The 18,470-nt window shown below is 43.7% G+C and overlaps 1 protein-coding gene across 3 annotated transcripts; it reads right to left on the bottom strand.

Annotated features, from left to right (window-relative positions):
- YPEL3 (yippee like 3) lies at positions 1-8,961 on the bottom strand. 3 transcript variants are annotated; one of them, XM_014063456.2, is made up of 5 exons: positions 8,796-8,961; positions 4,652-4,840; positions 3,093-3,136; positions 627-735; positions 1-516 (listed from the first exon to the last, which is right to left on the bottom strand). In XM_014063456.2, the coding sequence occupies exons 2-5, from the start codon at positions 4,766-4,768 to the stop codon at positions 427-429; spliced, it is 360 nt and encodes a 119-aa protein (XP_013918931.1). In that variant the 5' UTR covers positions 4,769-4,840; positions 8,796-8,961; the 3' UTR covers positions 1-426. The 3 variants fall into 3 exon arrangements, with proteins under 3 accessions (XP_013918931.1, XP_013918930.1, XP_087570115.1); XM_014063455.2 differs by having other exon boundaries at positions 4,652-4,867; positions 8,796-8,960; XM_087713989.1 differs by lacking the exon at positions 8,796-8,961 and adding an exon at positions 6,013-6,350 and having other exon boundaries at positions 4,652-4,867.
- Positions 8,962-18,470: the final 9,509 nt, after the last annotated feature.

Genomic DNA, 18,470 nt, shown 5'->3' with positions numbered 1-18,470 from the left:
TCACTTCAATACTTTTATTTATATAATACACACACATACACACAAAGGTACTGTACACGCCTAACGTTTCCCTTCCCCCTCGTACTTTACATTTCCCATCCGTATTTCTCTTAATACAGAATCTCTCTGGACAACAGAGCCAGCCGTAGTCCTCCCCACCCCCACCCCAGTCCCTGCTTGCACACAGTCCCTGGCCCAGCGGTGTCCCGGAACTCCCACCTTTTGCCACAGGAAGTTTAACATGTCTGAACTGTGGGTGTGTGTCTCTGGCAGGAGCACCACCTCCTCCTTCACAACTCAGGTGCCCCTGGAGGTGCCTGGGATGGCAATCCAATGGTTGAGAAGGTGGAGGCAGGTTTGGTGGAAATTTGACATTTCTTAGGCTCCACCCCCTACATACAGTTGTCCAAAGAAGTTGGTTGGCTTTCAGTCCCAGCCATTGTCCTTAATCATGTGATTCAGTTCAATTATGAATTTGCCCTCCTTGTATTTCTGGCTAGTCTCAAAGGCCTGTTCCTGTGGAAGAAGAAGAAGACAAAGGAACGATGCGGACAGAAGCCAACTATTAGTGGTGCAATTGTTTTAGGGAGGGAGAGGAAGAGGAGGGCACAAAGCAGGGGACTCACATATTTCCATCCAAGAGTGGTCTTGCAGTTTTCACAGTATATGTCAGCTACAGCATGCAGGCCCGTCAGCAGAACGCGTTCCTCTGCTGGGCCACATCCAACATTCACTCTATATGGATCCAAAAGAAAACACAATCAGAGGTGGTATTCAGCCAGTTCTGACAGATTCTGGAGAACCAGTAGCGGAAATCTTGAGTAGTTCAGAGAACCGGTAAATAGGCTGGCCCCGCCCCTGCTGACTCCCTGCCTCCCAGCTGATGATCTTTTATTGCCCTGAACAGGAGAATGGAGCTGGAAAACAGGTTAGTGGGGTGGGGAGGGAATGGGGATTTTGCAGGATCCTTCCCCTGCCACGCCTACAAAGCCACGTCCACAGAACCGGTAGCAAAAAAAATTTGAATCCCACCACTGAACATAATGTCATCTTAGTTTTAACAAGCCCATCCATCCCCATCTGTTTTCTACCTAGTATGAGTTCTACTCTGCCTTGAAATCACTGACAATGGAACTCTTCTTAGGAGCTTGACCCATTGCTGCCAGGACCAGAATGGCCTTGGTTTGGTCTTCAAGTGGGGGAAAAGGCTGGATTTGATTTCCCCAGTTCTGCTAGGTTGGTTTGGAAGCACACCAGGGTAAGGACAAGCCCAAAACTTTCTCACAAACTGGATATGAAGATGGAGATTATTCCAGGGTTTGGACTGTGTCCAGCTTCAGAGACACTCAATGGCTTCAGAAGTACAACCACCAACGAGGGGGTGGGGTGTCAGCCCATGATCCCCATAAGGAAAGGAGGGCCAAGGTTTCTGTGGGGTCTGCCAAGGTCTTTTGAAATACAGTGCCACAGAGATAGGCTGGAGCTGGGCAGGAAAGAGACCAAAAATAGTTCCTAACCTTATGGTGAAAGTGAAGATAATTGTGCAATGCACAGTCACAAACAAGGGCCTGCCTATTAGGAGAGGGTGACCGTAATAAAGAGGTAGTATTTAGTCAGTACTTGAAGACCTTCCTCTACCACGTTTGGGGCATCCTGTAGCTTGAAGGACCAGTAGAAGAGACAATCTCTCACAGCCTGGTTAACCTCCAGGCTGTGGCTGCTATGAAAGTAGCAAAAATTTAGAATTCCTAATTGTTCCTGCAACTCACTTGCAGAATTCATTCATTCCTATGCAATCACTGGGAAATAACCTTAAATGTGTGAATTTCAATTTGGAATGATGTGCCAATCAACACTAGTATTGAAGTGGTTTAAGTTTGCTTTGAAGGCCTCTTGTGTCTTTGAATTTTATCTAAATACCCCGCATTCCTGCTGGATTGACTGTTTTGGAAAAAGGCAGATTAGCCTATTAGATTATCTTTTACTGAAACCTACTCACACCTTCTCTTATTCTATTATCTTAATAGCTTAATTGTTTCTGCTTTCCTCCGTTTCAGCTAAAATCCAATGAAAATGAGAGATTGTCTCTTCTGCTGATCCTTCAAGCAACCAAAGGTGGTAGAGGAAGGTGTGCGAGATCTTTTCACGTAAGTGGCTAGATTTTTCTCAAGAGAGGATTATTTGGTTGAATGAGGTCCTCTCTGCTGGGGATACAAGTACTGACTAAATACTACCTCTTTATTAAGGTCACAGACCAACAAATAAAAACATTGAAACAATAATAGTAAAAAGATAAAAATAAAAGATAGACAGAATAATATATTGCAATTGGCAATAGTTTAGCTTAACAGTGGGCAGCTAAAGTTTGCCTAATTTTACACACAGCATAGCAGAATTTGGCCATGTTAAGAGAAACTACTTCATACTGATCTGATAAGAGTATTTGGACATAAAAAAGATCAGTATTTCTTTATTGGCTAAGGTGTTATGAACTGAGTCTGAGTCCTTTTAGAAAATGCAGGATAAGGGGAGTTACCAGCTCAGTGGGCATTCAGACATAGAGAAGGCTGACAGCAACCTGTTGCTCTTCTGATGGTAAAGTAAAACTCGCATCTCATCTGTCGTGGCCTCAGATGATGCCGCTGAACAATTGGGCCCCAACCCCTGGGCCGCGGCCTACTACCAGGAGTGGCGATCCCCACCATCTGGAACAGCTGATCGGCAGTATTCCAGGAGGCCAGTCCAACCACTGATAGGCGGCGGCAGCGATAGCCAAGGAATGCTGGCAAAGGCTCCAGCATTCCCCAGCAGAGGCAGCAGACACAGAGAAGGTGGCAATAGCACCATTTCAGGTGGGCCAGTCCACTGATTGGCAGGGCTATGGGAGGCTGGGATCCAGCTGTCTGGTGGTGGGTGCAACGGAGCGGAGCCCTGACGAGCCATGTGTTGGAGCTGGGAGGCAGATTTTTTGGATTTCTTGTTTTCCTCCCCAAAAGCTAAGTGTGTCTTATGGTCCGGAGCGTCTTATAGTGCAAAAAATACAGTGGTTTTCCCCCCCCTTCCAAAATATGCTCCTCTTTTGTGATACTCACACAGAGTTGAAGAGGTATGCCCGTCCTTGGCTTCCTTGAAAAGACTGTAACGAAAAGGGCATAGATCAAAAAAACAAAATACTTTCCTGCCCCTATTAAGCAACCTTGAACACTTCACCCAGTTATTTCTCGTCCTTGCCACTCTGTCTCCCTGTTTGCTCCCCCCTCCAACCTTGGGAGCCCAAATCTGAGGAGCAGCCTTCAGCCTGTGTCAGCTGCTTATCATCTTCTGTAGACTTTGGTTCTAGACCAGCTACTTATCTTCCCCTCCCGCTTGGCTGAAGGCAAGCAGCCAGAGACTCTCTTCCCCTTTTCCTTGTTTATTCTCTGGTTTGCTTTCAAACCCATGAAACTGAATTTAATGATTAATCAGCGGCAGCTGAGACCTGCTGCCCTTCTAAGTTCTTGAGAACTAGGGTGAAGGTGGCAGACAAGCCTAGGCAGGGTTTTCTAAAAGAACTCATTGTCCTCTATAGGACCCCCCCCCCCTATAGGACCCCCCACACACCCCACTGGCCTTCTCCTCATCCCTTTCCTTCTTCTCCTCCCAAATAATGTCCTTTCTTTTACTGCTCAGAAATTCTGGAGCATCAGTAAGGTGGCTCTGGAAAGAGACATGACATTGCTGTTGTCTGCTGCTGCTTGGAGGGCCCCCACTCTCCCTTCTTTGCCTGTTTTATTCCCAGAGGATAAGCTTCCAGATCTAAATTGTGGTTTGCTTAGGAGGTGGTGATTTCTCCAATAAATCATGCTTGCCAAAGTTTGGCTTGCTTAATCTATATTAATCTATAATCCACACACACACCCCCAAGCCTCTGTATTTAACACAACATTAACATTAGCTATGTTAGGGTAAAAATGTTTAAGACATTCTTTGATCCTGGCCCTGAAAATTACTTACAGGTAGTCCTCGTCTTATGACCACAATTGGGAATAGTGACTCACTGCGGCTGTTAAGCAAATCTGGCTTCCCCCATTGACTTTGCTTGTCAGAAGCCAGCTGAGAAGGCTGAACGTGAGGGGGTCAAATGACCTGGGACGCTGCAACCATCGTAACCACGAGGTTCAGTTGTAAGTCACTTTTTGAGTGCTGTTGTAACTTCAAATGGTCACTAAACGAATGGTGGTTAAGTTGAGGACTAGCTGCACTTACTTGTGGCAGGACTGACAAATTTTAAAGGAAGACAGAAAATTCACAGTAGTAATCTTACAGCGAGATATAATATAAGGAAACATGGCTGTCCTTGCTTGCCTTTCTGTATTTACATTCCCCTTTGGTAATAAATGAAGTGCTTTATATTTTTCTTTTTAAAAATAGAGCTAACAAAGGCACAGCAGCCGCTTTTCCTTGGACGCTGTGATATTCTCTAGAGCAGTGTTTCTCAACCTTGGCAACTTGAAGATGTCCGGACTTCAACTCCCAGAATTCCCCAGCCAGCGAATGCTGGCTGGGGAATTCTGGGAGTTGAAGTCCGGACATCTTCAAGTTGCCAAGGTTGAGAAACAATGCTCTAGAGGAGTGTAGCAGCCATTATCCCACTTCCCCCCTTTTTTTGTACCTTGGAGATGAGGTCGTCGTGATTAGCCAGGTGGGCCCGGCAATGCACGCAACTGTAGCGACGGTGACAGTTGTCCAGATAGGCCTGAAAAGTTTTGGGCTTGGACAGCCTCACCATTGTGGTGGGAGTCACACCTGGAGAAAAGTGGCAGGAGAGTTGTGGAGAACCAAACAGCTCCTGGAGGAGGCGCTGGAGGGGGGAAGGCAGATGAAAGCCCTAAAGAAGAGGAAGAGGCGGGATCACCAACCTATAGGGAATCTGCCAGAAGTGATAGCTTACAGACTTAGAGTCGGAATGCCAAGATTTTGTTTCTTAGCTCTGGGAACTGGCCAGGTTCTGTGTAACCAGTCTGGTATCTAAACAAAAACAATACCACGTGCTTTCCCTCCCTCCACCTCCCTCCCTTGGCAGCTTCTTGGAGACTCAGCCTGTAATTAACCCTAGGATGTAGGTCACAGCTGATCATCCTGTGATGAAGGAGAAAACTACCGTAGAATAACGCTCAAACATCTTACCTTTCCCTTCCAATTAATTCAGGTTAGGTTTTCCTAGTACCAACCATGAATAGTCTTTGCTGTAAACCTTGGCTTTTCTTATTAAACCAAACATTTAACTTTTTTTATTTTATTTATTCTAACCAGACTGTGGACATATAACAGTCAAGTATTATAACCACCCACATACTCAAAACCTACGAACACTTTTGCAGCATGGGCCTTTACTCGGAGAGATATTTTTTTTAATCCCACCTTTATTATTTTTATGAATAGCTCAAGACCTTAAGGTATATCTGGATTCAGGTCATTTTTGTTCATTTGCATCCCATCTCTATTATTATTATTATTATTACAAATAACTCAAGGCAGCAAACATATCCAAAACACACCTTCCTCCTTCTATTCCTCCAACAACAGCCCCATGAAGTAAGTTTGGGCTAAGAAACAGGGACTGGCCCAGAGTCACCCAGCTGGTTTTCATGCCTAAGGTGCGACTGGAACTCACAGTCTCCTGGTTTGTAGCCCAGTTTACCACTAGACCAAACTGGCAACTGCTTGGTTGAGATGGAAGGGAAGACCGAAGCAGAAAGCAGCAAAGTCTAGAAAGCATACTTGGTGGTGATAGACATCAACAGCTTGTCACAGAAGAGCAGGCAGTATTTATTTAGAGTTGTGAAATGATAAAGGGATCTGCGCTAAGTCAGGAAGAGAGCAGAAGGAATCTAGAGGAATTATGTTACATGATGCCCAGAGATGGGGGAGGAGAGAAGGGCTCCAGAGAAACACAACAAAGAGCTTTAAGAATTGTGTGGCACTAATGGTGACCACTTAAGTGAAGCCAAACCAGAGGAAGCAGTGACATACCTGGAGTTTAAGGCACAACTTGAGACGGACAGCTGGCTGCAGAAGAAATGGGGATAGACACAAAGCAGCCCGAGGATGAGAGAAGAGGGAGGAGCAGAGCGGAGGGATTTCTAGAAATACAGTGGGCTAAACCAATCAGCTGGAGAGGTATTTTGATGGGAGGCGGGCAAGAGGAGAATCTTTGTAGGGATGGATGGAGGCTTGGTTTTCAAATGGGGTGGGTGGAGTGGTTGCCTGGAACCTCATAGTAGAGGAGGAGGAGAAAGGTGCTTCTTTGAGAGGGAAGCAAACCAGCCAGTTGGGCAGGCAAGGAAATGCTGATCCGGGAAAAATGTTGGCCGAGACTCCATATATTTACCTGGAAACTGGATTTCTGTTTTGGCTTTTTTTTTGGGGGGGGGGGGGAGAACTTAAAGATTTCCCCCTTTTTCTCTCTTCTTCCTAAGGCACGCTTTAAAGCAAGCTATGGCTATCCACCTTACGTCACCGTGGCATAGGGAGTCGTCCCCCCCTCTTTTTAAATTTCTCCCTAATTTCTCTAAGGATCTACACTGAACACAGAAATTATTGGTAGGATAATGACAGAGAAGAATATAACAAGGGATGAAGACAAACACAGGGAGTAGCTAGACAGGAGAAATAAAGGAAGAAGTAAAAGGAAGGAAACAAAGAAGAAAGTTTTTTTTAAAAAAACAGTTCCTTTTTTAAAAAATGTTTATACTCTTGATTTTTTTAAAAAAATAACACTGCATTATTTGCTCTCAATCTATGTACCTTATAAAAATGCCAACAAAATTTCCAAGAAAATGTAACAAAAATATTGTTCTTCTTAATAAATGGCATAATATTTCTTGGTAGGGTAATGACAGAGAGAAATATAACAAGGGATGAACATGGGAAATAGCTAGGCAAGATAAATAAAGGAAGAAGTAAAAGGAAGGAAATAAAGTTTTTTTTAAAAAAATACTTCCTTTTTTTAAAAAAATTGTTTATAATCTTGAAAATATTTTTTTAAATGTCATTGCATTATTCACTCTCAGCCCATACACCTTATAAAAATGCCATCAAAGTTCCCAAGGAACTGTAACAAAAATATTGTTGTTCTTAATAAATGGTATATTTGCCAGTAACAGTTGCAATTGAGATTCTCTTCTAAACAATATCCAAGACAGTCTTAAAGAGACAACAGAAACATACTAGCCATAACTAATAGGGAGGTATCTTGTTTACCAGCAATTTATTAATTATTTTTCTACTGGATGTGGACAGGAAATACGTATATGTTTTTGTCTGAACACCAAATGAACTGGAGCATAAAATTCAAATACTATCTTTTGCACATTTATTTCAGAAGACAATGAGGGCTTTTATTTTATTATGATGAGGAAAATATATACCAGGTATGAGGATGGATTTTCTTAAGCTGATTTGTTTTATATGCGAGCCCTATAAATAAGCATTCAGGTTATTTCTTGTTTTGATAAAGGAAAAGATGACTATTGCCATGTTATAAGGGGCATTAAGAGCAATATACTTATTTGTTTATATATAGCAATTTGACTCTGGTATAGTGAATTGGAAGTAAACATGGGCATGATATGATATTGAAATGATATGCACCTTAAGGAAATATAGTGGATCTGATATATCAAATGTATAGAAACTCAAAAATAAGGGTATTGGGGACCCTTTAATAAGAGAGAAATGGGAATAGAGAAAAAGATGAGACAAGCTGAGGTACCTTGGTTTCCTTTTATTATAACAATCACGTGCACTTTATATTTACTTATTTTTATGACGACTGAACAGGAAGCTTGAAATATGCATGTAGAAGAGGAGGTATGTTTAGAGGGTGGAACAGATAGGACTGGTGGGATGATAGTCATAAACTGAAAATTTGTGTTTGTGTTCTGTGTCAGAGGTAAATGGCAAATTTTTACTTCAGAAAGGCACAGCTGTTGAGTAATAGGGCAATTTTTGTATTTCCATATAAATTGTAGGGCCACTCATGCAAACATTTTCCTGTTTTTTAAAAAAAAAACTTCCTAAAATATGAACTTTATAAGAATAAGGGATATGGAAAGAAAAGTTGGAGGTGCAAATCACTGCCACCCTCTTTCTATGAAAACTTTTGAAACAGCAGCACTGCATGCTGGAAAAAAAATAAGTTTTCTTTACCAATGGATAGAGAAAAGAGATAAATCTATTTGCCCAGGCGGGAGGCGGGGGTAAAACCAGCTTTGATAAACAGTGCCATGGTTATGACTCTTTGGCTACTAATCGATATTGTGTCGTCCCACCCATACCCACCCCAGGACAAAAAACGCAACCCGGACTGCTCAATACGTAAAGGATGCCACCTGATCCCGAATTAGTGACTCTTGAAAACGGATCCCTCCCTACAGCATTTCCTGTGGGATTAGAGGAGAATACGGGCCATCGCGAAGGGGGTAGATAAAATCCCCTGCTGAAATATACAAAAGGAACATGAGGTTATCCTAGGAAATGTCCACTTTGCCTGGCCAGGAGGAGTACAATAGTTGGGATTCTCTGAAAAGGATCCACCGGAATCCTTCTCATCCCTCTCCAGCTATTCAGATCTGTTCGCCTTTCGAGGGGGGTCCGTGGGTTACTCGCTGGAAACCCGCACCCACTGCACACACCCCTCCCCGCCATCCTTGCACCCACGGCACCTGCGTGTTTTTGTGCACCCAGGGAGAGGCAGACAGACAGACGCGCACCGCGTTCCCTAAAGCGCTTCCCTCCGCCTCCCCCAATCTCACCTGTCGGGAGAGGAACGGCTGGATCGCCCTCGCGTCGGACGGTGCCTCGGTGCGGCTTTTGGGGAGGGGAATCACCCCGCCGAAAGACCCGCAGCACCCCGCGAAGAGCCCCAGCTGGGAGTCTAGACTTCCTCTTGTTTACAAACCCAGGCTGTGAAACAAAGGTGTCTCCTCCCCCTTTTTTCTTTTTCTTTTTTTTCTCTCTCTCTGCCCTCCCCCTCCCTCCCTCCCTCCCTCCTTCTTTCTGCGGGCTTCCCCCTCCGCTCCTTCCTCTTTCCGCCCAGCCAATCGGGGCGGTTATGCAAATAAACTGCAGAGCTGTTCAAAGGGGGAGGGGACATGGGCGCTCGCGCGCTCGCTGGGAGGACGCGCTTGGTTTAGCACGAAGTGGGGGCGGGAGGCGGTCTGGAGAGATGGTGTGGCTGGGCGGCGCCATCCCTGAAACCGATGGGCCTCTGGGCCTGTGCAGAGCGCCTTTAGCTCGGCGCAGAGGAGGGCGTTGCGGTGGAGTACCTCCCCCCTCCCTTCCTTTGCAAACGGGGTCTAGAAGAGAAGAGAAAGATAAGAGAAATCTTTACTTTGCCAAGTGTGATTGGACATACAAGGAATTGGTCTTTGGTGCATAACTTAGCTCTCAGTGTACATAAAAAGGCAAGATATATTCGTCACGAGTCATAAGGTACAACACTTAATGATAGTCATAGGGTACAAATAAGCAATCAGGAAACAATATCAGTAAAGATGCAAGCAACAAAGTTACAGTCATGCAGTCATAAGTGGGAGGAGATGGATGTTTCTTCCAACAATAGGAACTAGAGAGGGATAGTTGGGGAGGTTGGTCTTTTGACAGTGAAAGTGGCATCTTGTAAATGGCACTAATAAACTTCGATCAAAGTAGCTTGGATTAAAAGTTTTATGATCGAGCAGGATCTGAACCTGCATGCAATGAGTTCAGTCCCACAAGTTGGCTAATATCAGAAAAATAAACCATGTTGCAGTGAAATCAAGTCCAATGTTGCTGATATGCATTTAATTTGAGAGCCTTCCCTGTTGGCAGATTTTGAACTGATGAAACCTAGGATCCTGGCAAACAAGACTGCCAAAATTGACTTTTGGGCTGATAGATAATGCTTTTTAAAATTCCAGATATTAAAATGTAAATAATGTAAACATAGTCATCATTGCTATAGTAGAAGTTCTTCCCCTAAGACATCTTTATTTTATGGGGATGTTTTATTGAATTTTGGAGTTGCAAACACTACATTCCAGTAAAAAGGATGGGGGGGGGATTGTATTATCTTGGGATCTGAACAATTATTCTGTGCTTGGATATTTTGGAAAACCACTGCAAGCCAAAGGAGACAACATTGCCCTGGGAGGGGAAGACAGTCATTGTTCACTTCCTCATTGTGAATCAGAGTTAGATGTCATGAGGAAGGAAATTGTCTGGCGTACTGCACAAAGTAGCCTAGGTTAAAAGTTTTATGGCTGAGCAGAATCTGAATCTGCACATAATGAGTTCAGTCCCACAAATTGGCTAATGCCAGAAAAATAACCATGTTGCAGTGAAACCAACTCCAATGCTGATTAGATTAATATATGCATTTGGGCATCAGTTGTGATGGTCACAAACTTTTTTTTATCAGTGCATAAAATAACTTTTTAAAAAGTGGTTAGGCAACTTATGACTAGAGTCAGTTTGGTCTAGTGGTTAAAACTCTAGACTAGAAACCAACAGACCCTCAATTCTAGTCCCTCCTTAGATATAAAAGCCAGTTGGGTGATCTTGGGCCAATCAATCTCGCTCAGTCAAGTCCACCTCGCAGGGTTGTTGTGGGGAAAATAGGAGGAGGAAAGTATGTGGAATATATTTGCTGCCTTGAGTTATTTGAAAAAGTAATAAATATGGGATGCAAATAAATAAAAATGAGCTGAGTCCAGACAGAGAAATGTACATTTTACCCATGTCCAGCTTGCAAAAGGTAAAACACAGCACATCATAATGCTATGCAAAACATGAATGAATGCCCACTTAACAAGAGACAACATGACCTAATCAGTATGGCCTTTTCTAATCAGCAACCACTGATCCTTGCACAAAGGAAGATAAATATTGTACATTCAGAAATTATTTTGTCCTTGGATTTGATAAGATCAAATTCAGTTAAGGAAATCCAGTGCTTCACTGCTAATAAAAATATGTTTGTCAGTGTGGTTCATTTTAATTTGCTTCCACACAAGCCTTAAAAACCTGCAGCCTTTTTGCTAGAGATTTTATATATAGGACCCCACTTTTTCAGCTGGATACTATTGGCTACGTTGATATGCTTGGAAGGAAGTAGAATGGGAGACAGAAATGAATTTGCTTGCTAAGATAGTTGCAGAACTGAAAATGTGCAGCTTGTGTGATCATGGGTGTTTTCCAAGTGGTTTGTCTTTGCTTTTCTTTGTATTGTTTACTTGACTTAACTGCAGCCAGTTCTAGCAAATATTTATTTGAAAGGGAGTGTCCCCTAGCGGTTAGGAGTGGGAAGACGTGGGTACCAATTCCCACTCAGCTATGCAGCTTCTTGAGAAATCTTTTCCTGATTTTATTTCTCATTCTAAAACACACCCAGAGTGGTTTGTGCAGAAGAGACTGAAGAGACTGTACCACCATCTGTCTGGAATAGTATAGCTTCTCCTACTTGAGCAGATCGTTAGACTAGAAAATGTCCAAAATTCCTTCCAATTTGTATTCTGGTTGTGAGAATATATGACAAAGCAAAGAGACAGACCCAAGTCTTCAAACTGAGTGGAAAAGGACTTGATTAAACTATTTAAGACTTCTTGAAATAAAACATCTTGATTTTACTTATTGTCCAAATTATCCAATGTGATCTACTATTCATATCTATGTGATTTCTAAGAGTCAACTCCAACTTGATATCACAAGATTACATCTCTATGGAGATTCTCAGTCATCCAAGTCATGGTTGTCCCAAAGGTGCTTTTTCAAGAGGCAACTGAACTTTGTTTTTCTTTGAAAAAGCATGTTTGGGACATGATTAAATCATAATCAGTCAGATTGGAAGAGATAGAAGTCCATACGTTTTAAAGTTGCCAATGGTGGATATCCCAGATGTACAGTAGTGACTAAACCAAACTGGTCACCAGAATTTAAATGATATCCCCATGATTCCTCTTCAGGTCCATGAACCTCCCTTCCCTCTACTAGGCAACAATTCTCAACAAGTTTAATTGTGGTATCCTTCTGCCAGAATTGTATCTATGATTCCCTTTCCTTTTTGGGTGGTGACTAATTTCCTACAATTCTGTACCACCAGTGTACCTATAGTTTCTTAGGACAAGCACTTTGATCAGAGAAAAGGCAGTGGTTATGGACAGAGACTATTGCCACTTAAGGATATGTTATATAGTGAAATGAATGATAATTATGGGGACCTTGATTTTTACAGTGCAATTACTTTGAATTGGGATTCAGCTGGCAAAGCTGTTTTTTAGTGTTAGGGCTCAGCCAAGGAACATATCAACAAATAATATGGAGGAGATCTCTGGCCAATTGTGAACTTTATTACCATTCATAATTGTGGCTCACCTCTAAAACCTCAAATGGGGACCCAAGATTTGTAGGGTGTAAGAATAGAAGCACTGGTACTTTGAGTCTGAAAGCTGTGCATGGAGGTTAACTTGGTGCCATCTAAACTAAGTGTAAAAAGATTTGCAGCTACAACTGCTATTGCTTTTGATTATTGGTCCTGCGGCTTAGACTGATGAGAATTGATGTCCAACAATATTTGGAGACTCACAGATTCCATATTTGTTCTCTAGAAAAAATATGTGGAAAGTATTTGACAATTTAAAAAATCATATCATTTAGAGATTATTAACAATGTTAGCATAAATTGGATCAATATAAATGGAAACTTAATTAAATTTGTTCATATATAATAGAGAAATGTTTAGATAGAACAAGAAACAAGATGAAGGTAGAGATAAAGATGAAGAGTTAAGCATTTTTTGAACAATATAATAAGGAGTACTTATGATTGAGAAATGTGAAAGAGATTATTAATATTGTTATTGTAAAATGGATTAATATGAATGATACCCAGAACCAACTCTGTTCACACACAATATAAATGTATAACTTTAAAAATATATAAAATATATATTTAAAAATCACATCATTGTGATTTCAACTTAATTTTAATACTTTCAGTGTCTTTATAGTACTGTTGTAAGCCTCCAAGAGTCACTTAGGACAGTGAGATAGATGGCATATACAGGTAGTCCTTGACATACAACCATTCTTTTAGTGACCATTCGAAGTTACTATGGCACTGAAAAAAGTGAGTTATGACAGTTTTCATACTTATGACTATTGCAGCATCCTCATGATCACATGAACAGCTTTTGGCTGCTTGGCAAGTAGCATGTATTCATGACCAGAGTCATTTGATAACCTTTTGTGACTTTCTGACAAGCAAAACGAATAGATAAGCCAGATTTACCTTACTGTGTTACTAACTCAACAACTGTGTAATTCATTTAATAACGGTGGCAATAAAGGTTGTAAAATCTGGCAAAATTCACTTAACAATTGTCTTGCTTAGCAATGGAAATTTTGGGCTCAATTGAGAGCGTAAGTCAAGGACTGAGCCAAATGTCTAAATTTTGATCATGCAATGGTTGTAAAGGTGAAAAACTGCCATAAGTCACTTTTCTCCTATAGCTCCGGTGGGAGGGGCTACAGCAGGGTTTGTGACAGCCTGATTAGTCCAGAGACTGAGGGATTTTTCTTTAACATCTCCTCCTTTCCCTCCTGGCTCCCAGTTTCCCTCAGTCTTTTGGTCCAATCACTTGGCTCCAAGCGAGGTTCTTAGGCTTTAGAGTGTTTGCTGAGTAATTTGAGGTAAATTGCATTAATTTGGCTAAATTGAATATCGCAAATTGCAAAAAAATTAAGCTGTGGGCTAGCACTCAACTGGAAGGAATGTTTGAGCTCTTGGAAGTTGGAAACGTGCCTCGTGGCTCCACAGCCTCCAGAGGGGGGTCGTTTCCCTGCGCGCTAGGCGGAGGCCATTTCTGGGCTATTTAGAAGAGTCTGCGACTCAGGCACATCACCCGGCTGCAGCGTCAGCAGCAGCAGCAGCGGCTGTTCCCCTCGTGGAAGCCGTTTATCGCTGCAGTCTAGCCCAGTTCTTTGGTGGTGCGGGCAGTGCGTGGAACCCCTTTGTCCCCCTCCGGTGCATAGGTTCCCAACGTGGGACCTTTCCCTGGTACTTAGGTCTCTTACAGGGGCTCCCTTCGAGCCTCTGAGAACAGTTCATCTCAGGTTCCTGACGCTGAAGGGCATATTTCTGGTGGCTGTCACCTCAGCCAGATGCATCTCCGAGTTGAGCGCCCTGTTGTCTAAGGAGGACTTGTGTCAGTTCCATCAGTACAGGGTTGTCTTGAGGCTTGACCCGGCCTTTCTCCCGAAGGTCAATTCCCTTTTCCATAGATTGCAGGAGGTTATTCTTGCCAATTTCTGTCCCTCTCTGGCTCATGAGAGGGAGGTTATCTGGCACCGCCTGGACGTACGTCACGGCCTAAGCATCTACCTCAGGCGTACGTTCACGTTTAGGTGGTCGGAGGCCTTGTTCCTGTCCTTTCAGGACAAGTCATTGGGGGCCAGGGTGTCCTCCGCCACCATTGGCAGGTGGGTGAGGCAGGCCATCAGGGAGGATTACCAGGCCAGTCACCAGGTACCTCCTCAGGGTATCACAGCCCATTCCACCAGGACTGCTGCCACTATGGCTGCCTCGGCTACTAGAGCCCCTCTGGAGGATATGTGTTGGGCGGCCACTTGGGCCTCCCCCTCCCCATTTATTCGGCACTACTGCCTTGACTGTTTCGTATCAGTGGACGTGGCCTTCGGCCGTAGGGGGCTTCAGCAAGTGGTGTCTTCCCCTCCCCTGGGGTCTTTTTCCCACCCTGGGACTTAGCTTGGGTATGTCCCTGTTGTAGCCCTTCCCACCGGAGCTACAGGAGAAAGAACGTTGGTCCTTACCTGAACGTCTGTACTGTAGGTGGAAGGGGCTACATTCCCACCCTAGGTAGTTAGCAGGGGTCGAGGTGGTCGGAATTGTTGGTTGTTTTTCTGTTCTTGTTCTTCGTTCATTGGAATGTTATTTCCTTGCATAAAGATATCAGATGTTCCATTCGACCTTGTGAAACTGGGAGCCAGGAGGGAAAGGAGGAGATGTTAAAGAAAAATCCCTCAGTCTCTGGACCAATCAGGCTGTCACAAACCCTGCTGTAGCCCCTCCCACCTACACTACAGAGAACAGATGTTCAGGTAGGGACCAGTTTTCAGTGCCATTATAACTTTAAATGGTCAATAAATGAACTATTGTAGGGTGAGGACTACGTGCAGTGGGAGCAAATGTCCATGAACTGGGATGGTCCAAAATGTAGCAAGAGATCATGTGGGCTTCCATTGGTCTTTCGTTTCAGCATCATTCCTACATTTCACAGCAAGACTTTGGCCTTAAGAGGAGGCTCCATAGAACATGACCTAAACAGAAACCACATCAGGAATAGCTTTGAGTACCAGGAATGTGCCCAGGAAGGGTGGGGACTGAACGCAAATTAATCATCTAGGAAAACTTGTTGGCCCTCCTTTTTTTATTTGCATTCTCTGTTGATGTCAACAATCACAGAAGGAAAAGAAAAATGGATCCAAGAAAGCCCATAGATCAAATTCCACCAACAATTCATTTGTTCTTAGAGCATACACACACACACCTCCTTTATCTTGTACAGTATAGCTGTCAGCGTTCCAAGTAATACACCCATAGCAAACCAACCTCCAAGGCAGGTAGATTACTCAAAGAACAGCTTTATTTGGAGATATCACATTGGCACAGACTGGTGAAAACCAACTCTGAGAGTTCCCACAGTTTTCACCTAATTAAAAGGTGAAAACTGTTTCCTCCAAACAATAATTCACATTGTCCAATCTAGATGCTGGCCGGTTTCCTGGTTACTTCTTTCCTCGTCTCTCCAGCCAGCTGTTGGAATGTCCAAGTAGCTTTGGAGAATGGGTACCCCTTCCATTGTATTAAGTACTGCAACCAGCCCCTATGCAATCTAGAATCTAGGATTTTCTTGATCTCGTAATGTGTCTCCCCTTGTACTACAATTGGTTTTGTAGCTGCCCGATCTACCTGTGTGATCTGGGAGCCTACCGCCTGCTTACAAAAAACTGCTATGAAAGACTGGATGCACTTTCCAACCAGATGCAGGGTTTTCAAATAGCCGAAATGCTTGGAATCATGATTCTTCTAGAATACTTGGAGTCGTAGGCTACTGGGCACCTGCAATTTGGAGCTTTTACAGGCTAGTCCATCTTTGAGGGTCAGTACTCTGTTCTTACCATAAGGAAGGCTGAGCGACAAAGAATTGAACTTTGAACTCTGGTGCTGGAGAAGACTCCTGTGAGTCCCTTGGACTGCAGGGAGATCAAACTGGTCATTCCTAGAGGAGATCAACCCTGACTGCTCTTTAGAAGGCCAGATCCTGAAGATGAAACTCAAATACTTTGGTCACCTAATGAGAAGGAAGGACTCAATGGAGAAGAGCCTAATGCTGGGAAAGATTGAGGGCAAAAGAAGAAGGGGACAACAGAGAATGAGATGGCTGGATGGAGTCACCAAAGCAGTAGGCATGAGCTTAATTGGACTCCAGAGGATGATAGAGGACAGGAAGGCCTGGAGGAATGTTGTCCATGGGGTCAAAATGGATCGGACACGACTTCGTGACTAACAACAACAACAACTCCTTTGTTGTCTTTGTACCATGGATCGGCTGGCAATTCATCTCTTAGCCTTTGGATCATCCCACCCACTCACCACCATCTGCAATCCTCCATTATATAGACTGTCCCCTGGTTGTGGCTTGTGAGGCAGGTTGAGAGAGGGGAATCATACCATGGACCACCTCTTCACGTTTATAGTTGTATTGTGGTTTATATGACAAGGCATCTGCCAAGAGGTTCCCCCCCCCCCCCCCGGGATGTATTTTAGTGTGAAGTTGAACTGTTTGAAATACTCCACCCGCTGGGCTTGTTTAGGGGAGAGTTTTTGCGGGGTCTTGAGTATCTCTAGGCTTTTATGGTCATTCCATACTTTCAAATGGTACGCGGCTGCCTTCAAGAAAGTGTCTCCAGGTTAATAGGATCCATTGGATCACATAGGCTTCTTTCTCCCACACCGCCTAGCTCCTTTCAGTCTCTGTCAATTTTTTGGAGGTGTATGTGCAGGGCTGCAAGTTGCCTTCTGTGTTTTTCTGAAGGAGAACTGCTGTGATGGCCACATTGCTGGTGTCAGCTTGGACTACGAAGGGCTGGTCTGGATCGGGGTGTTTAAGGACCGATTCTTTGGCAAACAGCCTCTTTAGTGCCTCAAATGCCCGCTGATATTCTAGGGTCTATTTTAGGGGTTGGTTAGGCTGTGGTTGCTGAGCCCCCCCCCCCCCGAAGTTTTAACAGTTCAGTGACAGGCAGAGCAATTTCAGTGAAAGAGAGGATGAACTATCTGTAGAAGTTAGCAAACCCCAAGAAGCTTTGAAGCTGTTTTCGTGTAAGAGGGGGTTGCCAGTCTAAAACAGCTTTAACTTTAGCCGGGTCCCTTTTTACACCCTTATTTGACACTCAGTAGCCCAGATAGACTAGTTTGGTCTTGTGAAATTTGCATTTTGACAGCTTCGTGTATAGTTTAGCCTCAAGGATTTTTTTCAGTATCTGATGTACCAGCTTAATGTGTTCTTTGGACCCTCTCCACCCTTCAGGCCTTCCGGACGGCCGTGAAGACCTGGCTGTCCCAGCAAGCCTGGGGTTGAGTTCCCCCCCTACTCGAATTTGCTGTGTCTGTTGTGCTTTTAAACTGTTTGTATTGTCTGATTGTCTTTGTCTTACTTTTTTGTAATTTCCCCTCCCTTGGCTTTGTTCAGCTGCCCTGAGTCCCTTTGGGGAATAGGGCGGCCTACAAATTGAATAAAATCCAAATCCAAATCCAATTCTTCCAGGGTCTTAGTGAAGATAAGAATGTCCTCTAAGTACACAAGGACCCCTTTATACAGGTGCTCATGTAGCATCTCATTTATCAGTTTCATAAAGACTGCAGGGGCTCCTTGCAAGCCAAAAGGCATTACTTTGACTTGGAAGTTCCTTAAGGTGGAAGCTGAAGGCAGTTTTCCACTCGTCTCCTTCCTTGATTCACACATGGTAGTACACCTCTTGTAGGCCCAATTGGGTAAACACCTTCCCCTTGTCCAAGTGGGCCAGCATATGGCGTTAATTCCCCTAAAATCCACACACAACCTCATCCATCTTTTTCTCATTGAAGAGGACGGGGCGGCCACTCTGGATTTAGCCTGTTGAATAAATCTGCAAGCTATGTTGGTGTCAATGTATTCTCTCAGCTCTCTTCATCTCTTTTGAGGTCATAGAGTACATCTTTGGTGTGGGTAGTTTAGTCCCTGGTATGAACTCTATAGCGCAGTCTGTGGGGCGCAGTGAGGAGGAAACATGTTGCATTCTTCCTTGCTGAGTACCCCAGCAGGTCCCGGTATTCTTTGGGGATCTGGGGGGTACCTGGGAGAGGCTCTGAGGCAGCTGCAGCTCTCTTG

This window comes from Thamnophis sirtalis, unplaced genomic scaffold (genome assembly GCF_051295495.1).
Source record: "Thamnophis sirtalis isolate CommonGarterSnake01/CBP01778 unplaced genomic scaffold, rThaSir2_p1.2 scaffold_4, whole genome shotgun sequence".
Taxonomy (NCBI): Eukaryota; Metazoa; Chordata; class Lepidosauria; order Squamata; family Natricidae; genus Thamnophis; species Thamnophis sirtalis.
The sequence above is the reverse complement of the archived record's forward strand: the minus strand, read 5'-3'. Positions and strand labels throughout refer to the sequence as shown.

Excerpts from the sequence above, each read along its gene's own strand:
- YPEL3 (XM_014063456.2), bottom strand. The coding sequence starts at position 4,768 with ATGGTGAGGCTGTCCAAGCCCAAAACTTTTCAGGCCTATCTGGACAAC. Across the intron at positions 3,137-4,651 it reads ACGACGACCTCATCTCCAAG|TCTTTTCAAGGAAGCCAAGG; the intron begins GTACAAAAAAAG and ends TTTTCGTTACAG. Across the intron at positions 517-626 it reads CCACTCTTGGATGGAAATAT|GAACAGGCCTTTGAGACTAG; the intron begins GTGAGTCCCCTG and ends CTTCTTCCACAG.